At 42.3% G+C, this 14,269-nt stretch overlaps 2 protein-coding genes across 2 annotated transcripts; both read right to left on the bottom strand.

Moving 5' to 3' along the window:
- Nucleotides 1-1,605: 1,605 nt before the first annotated feature.
- LOC121549303 (E3 UFM1-protein ligase 1-like) lies at nucleotides 1,606-10,105 on the bottom strand. The gene is made up of 19 exons (XM_041861165.2): nucleotides 9,848-10,105; nucleotides 9,140-9,285; nucleotides 8,927-8,955; nucleotides 8,716-8,813; nucleotides 8,508-8,622; nucleotides 8,200-8,330; nucleotides 8,042-8,100; nucleotides 7,708-7,854; nucleotides 7,395-7,570; nucleotides 7,052-7,231; nucleotides 6,809-6,935; nucleotides 6,509-6,631; nucleotides 5,048-5,168; nucleotides 4,758-4,924; nucleotides 4,518-4,648; nucleotides 4,310-4,390; nucleotides 4,090-4,175; nucleotides 3,762-3,942; nucleotides 1,606-1,931 (listed from the first exon to the last, which is right to left on the bottom strand). Exons 1-19 carry the CDS (start codon nucleotides 9,922-9,924, stop codon nucleotides 1,722-1,724), a joined length of 2,385 nt encoding a protein of 794 aa, XP_041717099.2. The 5' UTR covers nucleotides 9,925-10,105; the 3' UTR covers nucleotides 1,606-1,721.
- Nucleotides 10,106-12,762: 2,657 nt separating this feature from the next.
- Nucleotides 12,763-13,833, bottom strand: LOC121549347 (4-galactosyl-N-acetylglucosaminide 3-alpha-L-fucosyltransferase 9-like). Its single transcript, XM_041861204.2, has one exon. The coding sequence runs from the start codon at nucleotides 13,831-13,833 to the stop codon at nucleotides 12,763-12,765; it is 1,071 nt and encodes a 356-aa protein (XP_041717138.2).
- Nucleotides 13,834-14,269: the final 436 nt, after the last annotated feature.

Here is a 14,269-nt window from a genome sequence, read left to right as displayed (position 1 = left end):
TATATATTTTTTATTATCTACAAAAAACCTTTTCTTTATTTTTCACTTTGACATTACAGAATATTTTGTGTATATTGTTGACAAAAAAAAATGACCATTAAATCAATTTTAATCCCACTTTGCAACAATAAAATGTGAAGAAATCCAAGGGGGCTGAATACTTTTGCAAGGCACCGTAAGCCCAAAAGACACAAACGAAGTTACATTCTAAGAGGGTGTGAGCATTTAATTAATCCATGACATTATTTATTATATTACCTCACTGAGGACTTCCGTGATAATTCAGATGAGACATCCCACAAAAGGAATTTACCGCAAATATTTTAAAATAACAGGACCATGTGAAACCATTCACAACGCTACCACATACAGTACTCACATCTGCTCGTTGGGTATCAGATATTTCTTAGTCTTAACAGGTAAGACCGCTGACAAATCACTTTGAAAGACAATTGTTTTTGGGGCAGTTGACTTACAGCATGTCATCAATTAATAAAAATAAAAAATAGATTTCTGGTCATTCATTGGCTGTGTTCTAGAACATCAAATCTGCAATGTGGGTAAATTGCGACTGACTCATCTACAAATATACTGAACAAAAATATAAACACAACAATTTCAAAGATTGAGTTACAGCTCATATAAGAAAATCAGTCAATTGAAATAAATTAATTAGGCCCTAAATCTATGGATTTCACATGACTGGGAATACAGATATGCACCGGTTGGTCACACATACCTTAAAAAAAGGTAGGGGCATGAGTCAGTATCTGGTGTGACCACCATTTGCCTCATGAAGCGCAACATCTCCTTCGCATAGAGTTGATCCGGCTGTTGATTTTGGCCAGTGGAATGTTGTCCCACTCCTCTCAAAGGCTGTGCGAAGTTGCTGGATATTGGCAGGAACTGGAACACGCTGTCATGCACGTCAATCCAGAGCATCCCAAACATGCTCAATGGGTGACATGTCTGGTGAGTATGCAGGCCATGGAAGAACTGGGACATTCAGCTTCCAGGAATTGTGTACAGATCCTTGCGACATGAGGCCGTGCTGAAACATGAGGTGATGGTAGCTGATGAATGGCACGGCAATGGGCCTCAGGATCTCACCACGGTATCTCTGTGCATTCAAATTGCCATCGACAAAATGCAATGTGTTCGTTGTCTGTAGCCCATACCATAACCCCACCATGGGTCACTCTGTTCACATCAGCAAACCGCTCGCCCACTCGTGGTCTACGGTTGAGGCCGGTTGGACGTACTGCCAAATTCTCTAAAACAACATTGAGAAATGAACATTCAATGCTTTGGCAAAAACTCTGGTGGACATTCCTGCAGTCAGCATGCCAATTGCATGCTCCCGCAAATCTTGAGACATCTGTGGCATTTTGTTGTGACACAAAACTGAACATTTTAGAGTGGCCTTTTATTGTCCCCAGCACAAGGTGCACCTGTATAATGATCATGCTGTTTAATTAGCTTCTTGATATGCAACACCTGTCAGGTGGATGGATCATCTTGGCAAAGGAGAAATGCTCACTAACAGCGATGTAAACAAATGTGTGCAAAATTTGAGCTAAATAAGAGTTTTGTGCATATGGAACATTTCTGGGATCTTTTATTTCAGTTCATGAAACATGGGACCAACACTTTACATTTTTAGTTTATATTTTTGTTCAGTGTAATAATGAGTAGTTAGGTGATGCAGTCGAAGTTGTTATTCACTCTTCAGTCCCAGACATCTTCTTCTGATAGAGGACCAGATCCTTCACCTCACTGGTCAGGGAGACCAGCTCCTTCCGGATGGCCTCTGCCTCATCCCCGTCCTCTGGGTTCTCTCCCTCCCCCTGCTTTTGCTTCTTGCCCTGGCTCTGGCTCACCAGCTGCTTAACCACCAGGGCCTGGTAGCCTGTCAGCAGCCTGTGCTGCTCCTGGAACAACAACAACCACAATCATCCACAACCTTCAGCTTGAAGTAAAACTGTCAATTGTAACAGGTCCAAATTTGAGAGCTGCATGAAAAAAATACCACCATACAACAGTGTATCTCATAGACCCCAAAACATCCCAATTACTTACAAGGTGACAAAGATACATACAGTGGGGGAAAAAAGTATTTAGTCAGCCACCAATTGTGCAAGTTCTCCCACTTAAAAAGATGAGAGAGGCCTGTAATTTTCATCATAGGTACACGTCAACTATGACAGACAAAATGAGAATTTTTTCTCTCCAGAAAATCACATTGTAGGATTTTTTATGAATTTATTGGCAAATTATGGTGGAAAATAAGTATTTGGTCAATAACAAAAGTTTCTCAATACTTTGTTATATACCCTTTGTTGGCAATGACACAGGTCAAACGTTTTCTGTAAGTCTTCACAAGGTTTTCACACACTGTTGCTGGTATTTTGGCCCATTCCTCCATGCAGATCTCCTCTAGAGCAGTGATGTTTTGGGGCTGTCGCTGGGCAACATGGACTTTCAACTCCCTCCAAAGATTTTCTATGGGGTTGAGATCTGGAGACTGGCTAGGCCACTCCAGGACCTTGAAATGCTTCTTACGAAGCCACTCCTTCGTTGCCCGGGCGGTGTGTTTGGGATCATTGTCATGCTGAAAGACCCAGCCACGTTTCATCTTCAATGCCCTTGCTGATGGAAGGAGGTTTTCACTCAAAATCTCACAATACATGGCCCCATTCATTCTTTCCTTGACACGGATCAGTCGTCCTGGTCCCTTTGCAGAAAAACAGCCCCAAAGCATAATGTTTCCACCCCCATGCTTCACAGTAGGTATGGTGTTCTTTGGATGCAACTCAGCATTCTTTGTCCTCCAAACACGACGAGTTGAGTTTTTACCAAAAAGTTATATTTTGGTTTCATCTCACATTCTCCCAATCCTCTTCTGGATCATCCAAATGCACTCTAGCAAACTTCAGACGGGCCTGGACATGTACTGGCTTAAGCAGGGGGACACGTCTGGCACTGCAGGATTTGAGTCCCTGGCGGCGTAGTGTGTTACTGATGGTAGGCTTTGTTACTTTGGTCCCAGCTCTCTGCAGGTCATTCACTAGGTCCCCCCGTGTGGTTCTGGGATTTTTGCTCACCGTTCTTGTGATCATTTTGACCCCACGGGGTGAGATCTTGCGTGGAGCCCCAGATCGAGGGAGATTATCAGTGGTCTTGTATGTCTTCCATTTCCTAATAATTGCTCCCACAGTTGATTTCTTCAAACCAATCTGCTTACCTATTGCAGATTCAGTCTTCCCAGCCTGGTGCAGGTCTACAATTTTGTTTCTGGTGTCCTTTGACAGCTCTTTGGTCTTGGCCATAGTGGAGTTTGGAGTGTGACTGTTTGAGGTTGTGGACAGGTGTCTTTTATACTGATAACAAGTTCAAACAGGTGCCATTAATACAGGTAAACGAGTGGAGGACAGAGGAGCCTCTTAAAGAAGAAGTTACAGGTCTGTGAGAGCCAGAAATCTTGCTTGTTTGTAGGTGACCAAATACTTATTTTCCACCATAATTTGCAAATAAATTCATTAAAAATGTGATTTTCTGGAATCTTTTTCCTCAATTTGTCTGTCATAGTTGACGTGTACCTATGATGAAAATTACAGGCCTCTAATCTTTTTAAGTGGGAGAACTTGCACAATTGGTGGCTGACTAAATACTTTTTTCCCCCACTGTAACTATTTATAGTGTAATAACACTAGCAATATAGGTAGATTATAAATGAGAACCAGGAGGAGAGGGGGCAGTACCTCAGAGATGCGGCCCACCAGAGTGCCTATGATCTGGGGGACACAGCGGCCGGGGGCGTGCAGCATGCAGTGGGTGCTGGCCTGGAAGAGCAGCACGCTGGTCAGGTGGAGAATCAGGGCTGGGTCCTCTGTGTCCTTCAGCTGCTCTATCAGAGCCTGCCGGTGCAGGAACAGGGCCCGTCTAGTGGACAACAACAACACACACACACACACACACACACACACACACCTGTCAGCCAAGAATGTGAGGCACCTCCAGTCCAGGTCCATGTTTATGGACAGCAGATGAAATGCTGAAAGTCTAAAGCAGGATGATAAATGGTTTTACCTCTCTCTTTTCTTATCTCCCTTCTTCAGCAAGAATCCACAAACCTCAACCGCGGTTTCTATATTAGTTAAAAAATCTTCAATCGTCTGAAGAAAAGATCAATAGTGTCAGAAATCCTTTCCATACATACATGAATCAGAACAATCTCAAACATTTGTGCTTACTACTAACATCTGCAATAATCATGTAAACCTCCAACTACTAAATGAACATAACTGACCTTTCCATTCAGACTGTTGTGCACCTTCATAAGAGGCCCTTTGGTTTCCTCTGGTAACTTTCCTAATATCTTCACTCTCACCTAAAGACAGAGATACACCATGATTTATGGGAATGTACAGTACATTCACAAAGCCTAACTGAATAACCCAACCCAAACTAACAGGACTGAACGGGTATGGAATGAGAAGGCCGAGAGGAGAACTAACCTCGTTGGTGATCGAGCTGGGATTCTCTGCTGACATCATGAGTTCAGCTGCCATGAAATTCACCAGGATGTTGGTGACGTCTGTGCACACCGTCTTCAGGACGTGCTTGGCAATGAGGACCTGGGTCTCATCTGCAGGGGGTCAAATATCTCAGTTGATGTTTATTCTGCGATAGTATATTTTATGTTTTGGTGGTGAGGACCACCTCTACATCTGAGGGGGTAAAATAAAGCAGTTTACCAGAGAAGTGCTTGGTCCCCTTCTCAAAGAGCCTAATGTTGTTGTACAGGTTGGAGAGCTCCTCCTGGAAGTCTTTCACACTTCTCTTCTTGGTCACCCCGGTCGTGGAGCTAGTGGAGGACATGAACACAGTCCGAACCACATCCTGGTAGGTCTTTGTCAAAGGCCTGCAGACAGCACAAGACTCTTACATGTTAAAATCAATACATTGATGCACAATGTTTATTTTGTGTGTTGAGTGTGGGGGTAAATCCATTGTGCTTGACAGTGATTTGGACAGGAACCCTTACCTTACTAAATGTTCTGCCAACTCTGAGAGGATTTCTTCAGGGCAGTCGCACACTCGCCCTTCTAGGACAGCTGCTATTTCCTCCAGCGCCATGAACGGGACTTCAGTCGGTTTGTTACGATCTGCAAAAGAGTAAAAATAAAATATAATTGGTCTCATGGGGTTATCTTTGTCTTACACCAACAGACTTAAGCACCCAGGGGAGCCATCTCTTCAAACACAACCGTTAACATGTTGTTACATAGAACTGCCTCACTGAACAAACAATGTAATACTGTACATTAATTGAAATAAGGTTTTAATGTGCGACAGTGAATTCAGTGTGGAACAGAGGCTACATAATGACCGTAGTCATACTGTATGTGAAAAGAAAATGTATTAGAAGGTATTTGGTTGATTTGTTATTGAATAGAAATGTATAGAAATTGTATAGAAATGCTTATAATGGTAATTGGAAACACCCTTATTGTTATGACACCTAGTGGCTTATTGTGGGTTTACCTGTAGAGAAGCATATAAAGGGGGTTATGGGGAAAGATGGCGTCAGGAACAATAATTAGGACAGGTGTGCAGCCCATAGAGAATGATAGAGGACTCTAGTGGCCAAAAGGCCGTTTTAGCATGGGCAGCGCCATTGAGGGCTTCCACCATTTTAATGTAGTCAATTGGGTGGGACTTCCAACTTTATTGGCTGATCCCTTCTGTGACCCTGTTGGAGTCATGTCCAACCGGGTCATCAGGAGGGATCAGCCAATCGTGAAGAAGATTTACTATTTCAAAATGGAGACTGCCTCAAAAGGTGCTGCCCGTGCGCACAGATGCCATAATGGAAACTAATATAGGCTTTTTTTTTTGTTGCATTCTCCATGGTGCAGCCTTATAGGAATAGGAAGACTTCATATAGCAAACGTTTTTACAGTTTCATTTGGACATTTCTTTGGGACTATTTTACTTTACCATTCATCAACCTTGGAATCTGTGTGGCAACTCTGGACAATGTCATTGTGAGTAATAAATTATAATAATAATAATAATAATTTAACTGCAATCAAGAACTCAAGTATCATCTATGTTAACGCATATAACCAAGTCTGTATTTGGCGTCTAAGGATGAACTCTAGGAACCTTAGCTACTACATTAGTAAAATACTTTCTAGATCGAATGGAAATATGGACAATCCAACGTAAGAACGTTCATCTGAAAATGTTTGCGCTGCATTGAATCGAATTGGAACTTTGCTGAACAATGGAATGCTGTGCTCGGATCGCCGTGGTGAGAGGCTTCATGGCAAGTATTAAATGCACAGCATATTGATCAATCTCATTGTGAGTAATACATATAATTTATCAGCAATCAAGAACCGTCAAGTCTCATCTATGGAAACGCGAATAACAAAGTCTGTATTTGGCGTCTAAGGAAGTGGCCTTTTTTAACTCTAGGAACCTTAGCCACTACACATACTTTGTGGGATGACCACTGTCTCCTCGTCGCTGTCATCGTCCCTCCTGCCCTTCTTCTTGGTTTTGCGTATCCTGACCTCTCTGGCGTTGCATCCTCCACCACCTCCTTTACAGCCACTACCCTCTAGGAAGCAAAACAAGAACAGTCAACCAATGAATGAATAACAGGGAACTAAACAGGGATCAAATCTCTTCAACCACCCAGTAGAAAATACCTGGGCTGAAAAGAGTTTACAGCCCCATGTCTAGTTGATAACCTAACAGACATTTTATAGAGGGATTACAAAGAGGCCTGTACTACCTGTAGTCTTCCTCCTCCTCTCTGCCTCCCTTTTCTCCTTTTTGGAAGGTGCTGTGTTTTCTGTCATCATAGAGCCTTGCTTGAGATCATCTTCAGTTATCAGGAAAACAGGGTTGTTCTTGACTTCCTGAAAGAGAACAGCATTGAATTGATGACGTGGAGAGGAGACACAGCTATATGTCCCTATCAAAAGACAATCACAGTTTTGGCCCATCAGGCAACTTCATGACAGGTGTGTTTTACCTTCTGAGCTTTATGCTGCATGGCCTCATCAAAGAGAGAGAGACAGTTGCTAATGAACTTCTCGCTGACCACCACAGTGTCTCCCAAGATCCTGGCAGTCGACTGCACGTTGGTCTTTCTCATGGCCTCGTTGATTATGATGCCAACGTCCTCCATGGACAGACAGCTGGGCAGAATGGGCTACATGTCAAAAGTGGGGGAGCACATGGAATACTTTAAGTGAGCAAGGCAGAGTAACTCAAGAAAACGAAGAGATTATTATATTTAAGCAAATTTAAGAAATGATGCAATAAATACATTGGTGCTTTGGCAGAGAATGAAGTACAGGAAGGTTTGTATGGACCTGCACATCTATCCATGTGGCAGAGTTGACAGCCTCCTCCACAGAGGCCTCCACCTGGTCTACTAGGGCCTGGCCTACACATGCTGCCCTAAGGAACAGCAGCTTGCTGGACTTGAAACGTTTCTTTATGTAGCTCACTGGGTCAGGGATGCCAAGTCTGATCAAGGCATCAAACTCTGTGTGGAGGGAACAGAGGGAATGTTTTAGGGTACAAATCACATTTTAGGCAGAATTCCAGTACGGAAATTATGGAAAAAAATATTGCAACAAATAATTGTAGTATAGCCCTTGAATAATTGAAAGGTTAGAGTACCTAAGTATCCATTCTGCTTGAGGAAGGAGTCCACCCAGGTGTTCTGTGTTTTGGAGTAGATGTCAGGGATGTAGACAGCTTTGTCCTGCCGGCCCCCGACCACAGTGCCTTTCAGACGGCCAGTATTCACCAGCTCCTCCAAAACAGCTGGGGAACAACGGACCAAGATGAAAAGTTAGTTGAACGACAGCATGACATAAGTGCATTTGTTTGATTAGGCCTACTCAAAACATTGATTGTACTGTATATGAACACACAGATCAAACCATTATACACCCAAAACACACAACAGCTTGGTTTGAATTTTAACACAACAGAACGAATAGCTACTTACAGTAGAGAAGATGTTCCTGAAAACCATAGACGGCAATCACGTTACTGACTGGTGTTGGCCTACACAAGGAGATCAAATTCATTCATTATTAGGAGCAGGGCGAAAAAAATAAAAGAGAGCAAAAAAGCAAGAGAGGAAAAGATTTGGATGAAACCTACCGAGTCACTGCACTAAAAAGCCCACGGATGCGAGCTCTGTGGCGAGACACGAACGCAGGGGTGAATAAGACTCCCCTGTTGTACTCATCCATCTGGCCATGGATGACTTTCCCAAGGCGCTTCGACAGCTCCTAGGAGACAAAGTGGTTAACATTTTAGATAAGAACTGTGTACATGTCCACAAATGCACCTCAAGCTGAAACCTCAAGCTGAAGACGAAGCACACATACGCACTACTGAAAGGATACATGATTAATTGCACATAGTTTGAGGATGGTATTGGTAAAGATACAGAGGTGGCACTTTACCTCAGTCAGGAAATCCCCTGGAAGGTCATAGTTTTTACATAGTTCTGGGATGTTCACCAAGCCAGCCTCTTGTAGTTTATCATTCACCTCCTCAGATACACGATTCAGGTAGTTTCTAGAAGACAGAGGGAAATCAGAACAAATCTGATAGCCCAGTAGTTGACAGTACAACAATGAAAAATATATCATGTGAAAAGGTCCTACTTACTCATCGATCAGCTGCCCCAGCACCAGTTGAACGCTTTTATCAGATCTTGCTATGTCATTTGCTCTAGCCTCAACATGGACCCAATCAACATTGATAATCTGTAAACAAGAATAAATACACATTATTGTCTGACAGACAATATGGTAAGTGAAATAAAACATATCAACTACAGTGCTGCACACTAGCAAAATGAATTAGTAGTAATGCACACCTTCTGTAGGTCCACAATGTTGACCCGACCTTTAGAAAGCAAATACAAGAGAAAATACATATCACCATCTTTTCCATAACTTTTTGTCCATGTCAATTAATGCAGGTGTATGATAAACCTTGAACATCTATGCAGCCATGAACTGAGATGAGTGCAACACTTGTTTGAAGACAGAGGCATTGAAATCAGAAGGTTGTCTAGCAGACAACTGACCTCCATGGATGTAGTGCTCATCCCTTATCTCCCTACTGATCTGAGACGGGGTGATGTACTCCTTGCCATCAAGTGTGTGTACCACATCCAACTTCTTCTCTGCAACCAGTTTGGCAACGATTTCAATGCAGTTTCTCTCCGACAACCTGGGAATGAGTTACAGTAGAAGAGGGATTTACACACAGAGACCCTATAAATCAGATCTATATCTAATTCAACTAATTTAAAGGCTTGTGGGTCTCCTGATACAGAGTATCAATGGCTTGCTCTAGCAGCAGTTTCCCAAAGGCCCAGGTTGTTATATTATGGTTTGGAAACTGTGGTAATACAAGATTAGTCCAGCTAAAAACTGCTGCAGGAAGACCGTGGGCACAGATAGCTAGCTACTAGTATAGCTGTCCTGGCTAAATTGGTACAGCCAGAAGTTCAGCCCACCATAGTTTACGTTAGCTCCTACTCCTAGCTTAGCTAGTTCATTTGCTAGCTTCACGTTAACGTTCCATCAGTTAGCAAGATAGCTAGCAATCAATCAATATCCATTGTTGTGCTTAGCGATTTAGCTAGCCAACAATGGATTTAGCTAGCCAAATATGACTGTAAGTCGCTTTGGATAAAAGCGTCTGCTAAATGGCATATTATTATTATTATTTATTATTAGCTAGGACTGTAGTTATAGATAGCTATTTTGCACTAGCCAGCTTGCATTACCTCTGCACTGTGTCAGCAAACTGTGCTCTCTGAAAATCCGCTGCCAGACGTCTGATTTCTTCCCAGGCGGCTGCCATTGTATTTGTTGGCTTCTAAAACTGTTCAAATGTATAACTGTTTTAGTACAGCTTTGCACGGAGGTAAACTTCAGCTTTATGACTATATTGCCACTACTAGCTAAACCATGTTGTGTAAAGTACAGCAAGGAGGCTAGTGATCCACAAAATCCACACGTCAACATACTACGGAAAGCATGTGAGTCCAAAAAACGCCACCATTTATTCCACCCATTTTTCCCTCGTGACGTCACGGAATTCAATTAATCATCATCATCATCTGACAACTGAACAACACATCTTTGGGAAAACATCAAACAAACACACTTTATTATTGAGTCACACAAAAAACACAATTCTAGTTTGTGAATTTCACTGATTCACACACATTTATTATCAAGCTCAGTTGGTAGAGCATGGCGTTTGCAACGCCAGGGTTGTGGGTTCGATTCCCACGGGGGTTTGAAAAATTAAAAAAATAATGTATGCACTCACCTAACTGTAAGTCACTCTGGATAAGAGCGTCTGCTAAATGACTAAAATGTAAATGTAATAATGGCCTAATTTCATAAAAACTGCTTGAGAGCAGGAAATGCAAGCTTTCTACAAATGGTTTGATCATCCACTGTTGTAAATTGCTCACTGAAAACCAGCCTACAAACAAATTGGCTTATTGAAAGACGAAATGAATGAACCCTTTGAGCAACCCTTTTTGGTTCCAGGTAGAACCCTTTTGGTTGCAGGTAGAACTCTTTTGGGTTCCATGTGGAACCCTTTCCACAGAGAGTTATACCCGGAACCAAAGAGGGTTCTACCTGGAACAAAAAAAGGGTTATCCTATGGGGACAGCCAAACCGAAGAACCCTTTTGGAACAATTTTTTCTAAGAGTGTACAGAAGAGATTACAAGGATGGAAATTCTGCTGAAAAACATGTTGGCAGTTTTCTTAACATCAGGCACGTGCACAGATATAGGTCTACCTGTGCCTGAGCACATTGCCCTCCCACTCGCCAAGTGTCTTTTTGTGTGGTTGTATAATATAGTTGGTCGTAAAGTTCGCCACCCCCACCCCGTCCGTCGGTTGCACCCTACTTTTCATAGTCTATGGTTGCGCATGTTGGTCTGCCCTGGAGCTCGTGCACGATAGGTTGCGCCTGTTTCGCGGTCTGCCCACAGAGATTGCGTGCACCCGGTATCAAACATGCTTGTTTTTAGATGCGTGAGTGTGTGTAGGAAAAAACTACCTATTTTAAATATCAACAGTACTGCAGCTGTCATTTGATTAACACTTTATTTACATCATTTTGCAGACGCTCTTATCCAGAGCGACTTACAGTTAGTGAGTGCATACATTTTTTTCATACTGCCCCCCCGTGGGAATCGAACCCACAACCCTGGCGTTGCAAGCGCCATGCTCTACCAACTGAGCTACACGGGGCCTCATCATCACTATTCTGTATGTCTGGTTGGCTGATACGCGCAGCAGAGAGAGGCAGAAAGACAGATGAGCAGCAGAGAGAGGCAAGAAACTGGATTCTTCCGCTGCTCTATTGGTGCTTTCATACGGAAGTCCAGAGAGGTCATATTAATAAAACATATATATTTGGAGATCACAACTTAATTATCTCATGATCACTACATAACAAAAGTCTTACATGTGAAACAGCCCACAAGGCAGAATCGTGATTTATGCCTGCCAAGACTAGAGCTCACCCACTCTGGGTTATATGCATCAGTCTATAAAGCGTTGACAGCTGATCTGCCTGCAATGAGGTTTACCTATGAAACAGCACACAAGGCAGCATCCTTATTTCTGAGCCTCTGAGGCTGAAATTGAATCTGATCAGCCTGACTGGAATGGAGCTCACCCACTGTACATTTTAATAGTATCCACAAAACATGAAGTGTCCCTTATAATTATACACATATCAGTTATGCAGCATAGATAACAAGCTAGCTTACTAGACTGCCTAGCCAAATTAACTGCGTTATTCCTTGCATGCGATTGGCTGTGGTCTTGGGGGCGGCCTGTCAGGCATGTTCAGGACCCTACGAACGCATTGCGATCAATGCAGCCACAGGTGATGAGTGGGTTATCGTGCATCTGAACAAATGAATGGCTGATGCGTGGTACTTTTGATTATCTCGTGATCTCCACAAAATAACTTTTATTAGGTCGTGATCACAACAAAATGATCTTGTGATCTCGACAAACAACTTTTGTTATGTAGTGATGAGATAAATAAGTCGTGATCTTGACAAAACAAGGTATTTTTTATTCATATGTCCTCTCTGGACTTCCGTACTTTCAAGATAACTGGGAACTCGGAAAACAAAGCTAGGTCAAATCATGACATCAGTGATTTTCAGGTCGGAAAGTCGGAGCTCTAGAAAAATGCTAGAGTTTGCGACTTGGAATTTCGAGTTGGATGACCGTTCAAAACTACTTTTCCCAGTCGGAGCTAATTTTTTCACGAGTTCCCAGTTGTCTTGAAAGCACCAATACTTCAGTCTGAGACTGCCATCATAGAGATCGCACAATTGGCCCAGCGTCGTCCAGGGTAGGGTAGGGTAGGGAATGGCCGGCAGGGATGTAGCTCAGTTGGTAGAGCATGGCGTTTGCAACGCCAGGGTTGTGGGTTCGATTCCCACGGGGGGCCAGAATGAAAAAAAAAAAAAAAACATGTATGCACTCACTAACTATAAGTCGCTCTGGATAAGAGCGTCTGCTAAATGACTTAAATGTAAACTCCAGCAACTGTGGAAAGAATCTGGATGTGCTTATGTTCTTCCGCTTTCGTATATGTTTTATGAGATACCATAACATTGAACCCCAACATTGCAGAAGCAAATGAGCTGTCAACCCCAAAACCAAGTGTCAAGGTTATTACAAACTTTATATTCCTTGTGTCTTTTAATGTAATCGCAGGCATGACATGTGTGTTCAGCCCAGAAATGGGACCTCTTGACATTGAAATGTCTGCGCCAGTCAAAATACCGCAGATACATTTCTTCATTTGTATGTAACAGTGTGAGATGGTTAGCCAGCTCTTTGGGAGAGAGGAAATCATCCACATGTATAAAGGCATCTCCAGGCACAAAGTTCTCATAGTTCTGCCTAGGTGGCCCAAGAGCAATTGGCACAGATCCAGCAGCTAGTGGGTTGTACAGCTTTTCAGTGATGTAATCTTTGTGAATTGAGTTCTCAAACGAAAGATAGAATTTACAACTGGATATTGTGTCCAGGATGTCTTGATCATTGATGTGTTCTCCAAAGGCTTTTCCATAGGTGTGTATCTCTATGTGTTTATGCAATTCATTGTAGTACCTCGCTCTGGCATGGTCAGGGTTCCAGTTGCTCACAATCCAGCAGACCAATTTAGTTTTATTTGGCAATACGAAAGCTTCCCCCTCCTCTTGGCTGAATACAACTGACCCATACGGCACTTCAATATCTGCATCTTGCCTATAATTCAAAGTCAAATTGAAAATATTTCCAAGACCTGGGTTTTTATACGTGTGTGACGGGGACTCTAGATTCATCCACACCCACTTTTGGAAAGGTGGGCGCTGCAATGGTGGTAGATTTGATAAATCACTTTTTATGTCTCTATGGTGAATGATGACCCCACTTGACTTATTGTATAGGTCTCGGTCAGCTGTTAAAAAACAGCCTTCAATATTGAACAGGGGGCTGCATGTGTCCAGATCATAGGACTGGCCAAAAGGCCACAGCCATAATAGAACAATGGTCTTATTATTAACCTCATTTGCTTCCAGATGTTCTTCCTTCTGAATTGGTAGTGTTGATGATGCAAGCCAATTACTTGGCCGTTTAAAATACATGAGGAAAACAGTCACAAAACAGCCTATTGCAATGATTGCAGTCACAAGTCGGTGCATTAAGCTGTTAAAAGTTGCCATCGCCATTTTTGTCCTGTAAAAAAATTAATAATGTCATTAGTTTGATTCAAAACAATGTTGATGACACTGGTTCAATAATGAAACAAACAATGCAGTAATGTACTGGTTTGGTTCAGTGCATATATTTTCTCAGGTGATATGGATTGTGTATCTTATAGCCTTTTATATCACAAAAACCTGACACTATCTAGTCACAGATGTCCAACATAGAAACAGGTCTACATATTTTAGCTTACTTATGCAAGATCACAATCAATGCATAGGCTAAGATTATGAAATAAGTAGCCTAGAGGTTGATGAATAATGACCTATAACAACTCATTTCATACATGACTAACAAATGGGAACATGGGATAGCTAGAGAAACTCAGAGGATAATCTAATCAATAGGCTGCTGATTCATTATACTACTGCTGCTTGTAGCCTACATTTTAAAAGGCAA

This window comes from Coregonus clupeaformis, chromosome 33 (assembly GCF_020615455.1).
Source record: "Coregonus clupeaformis isolate EN_2021a chromosome 33, ASM2061545v1, whole genome shotgun sequence".
Taxonomy (NCBI): Eukaryota; Metazoa; Chordata; class Actinopteri; order Salmoniformes; family Salmonidae; genus Coregonus; species Coregonus clupeaformis.
Note: the sequence above shows the minus strand (reverse complement) of the source record. Positions and strands in the feature narration are given on the sequence as shown.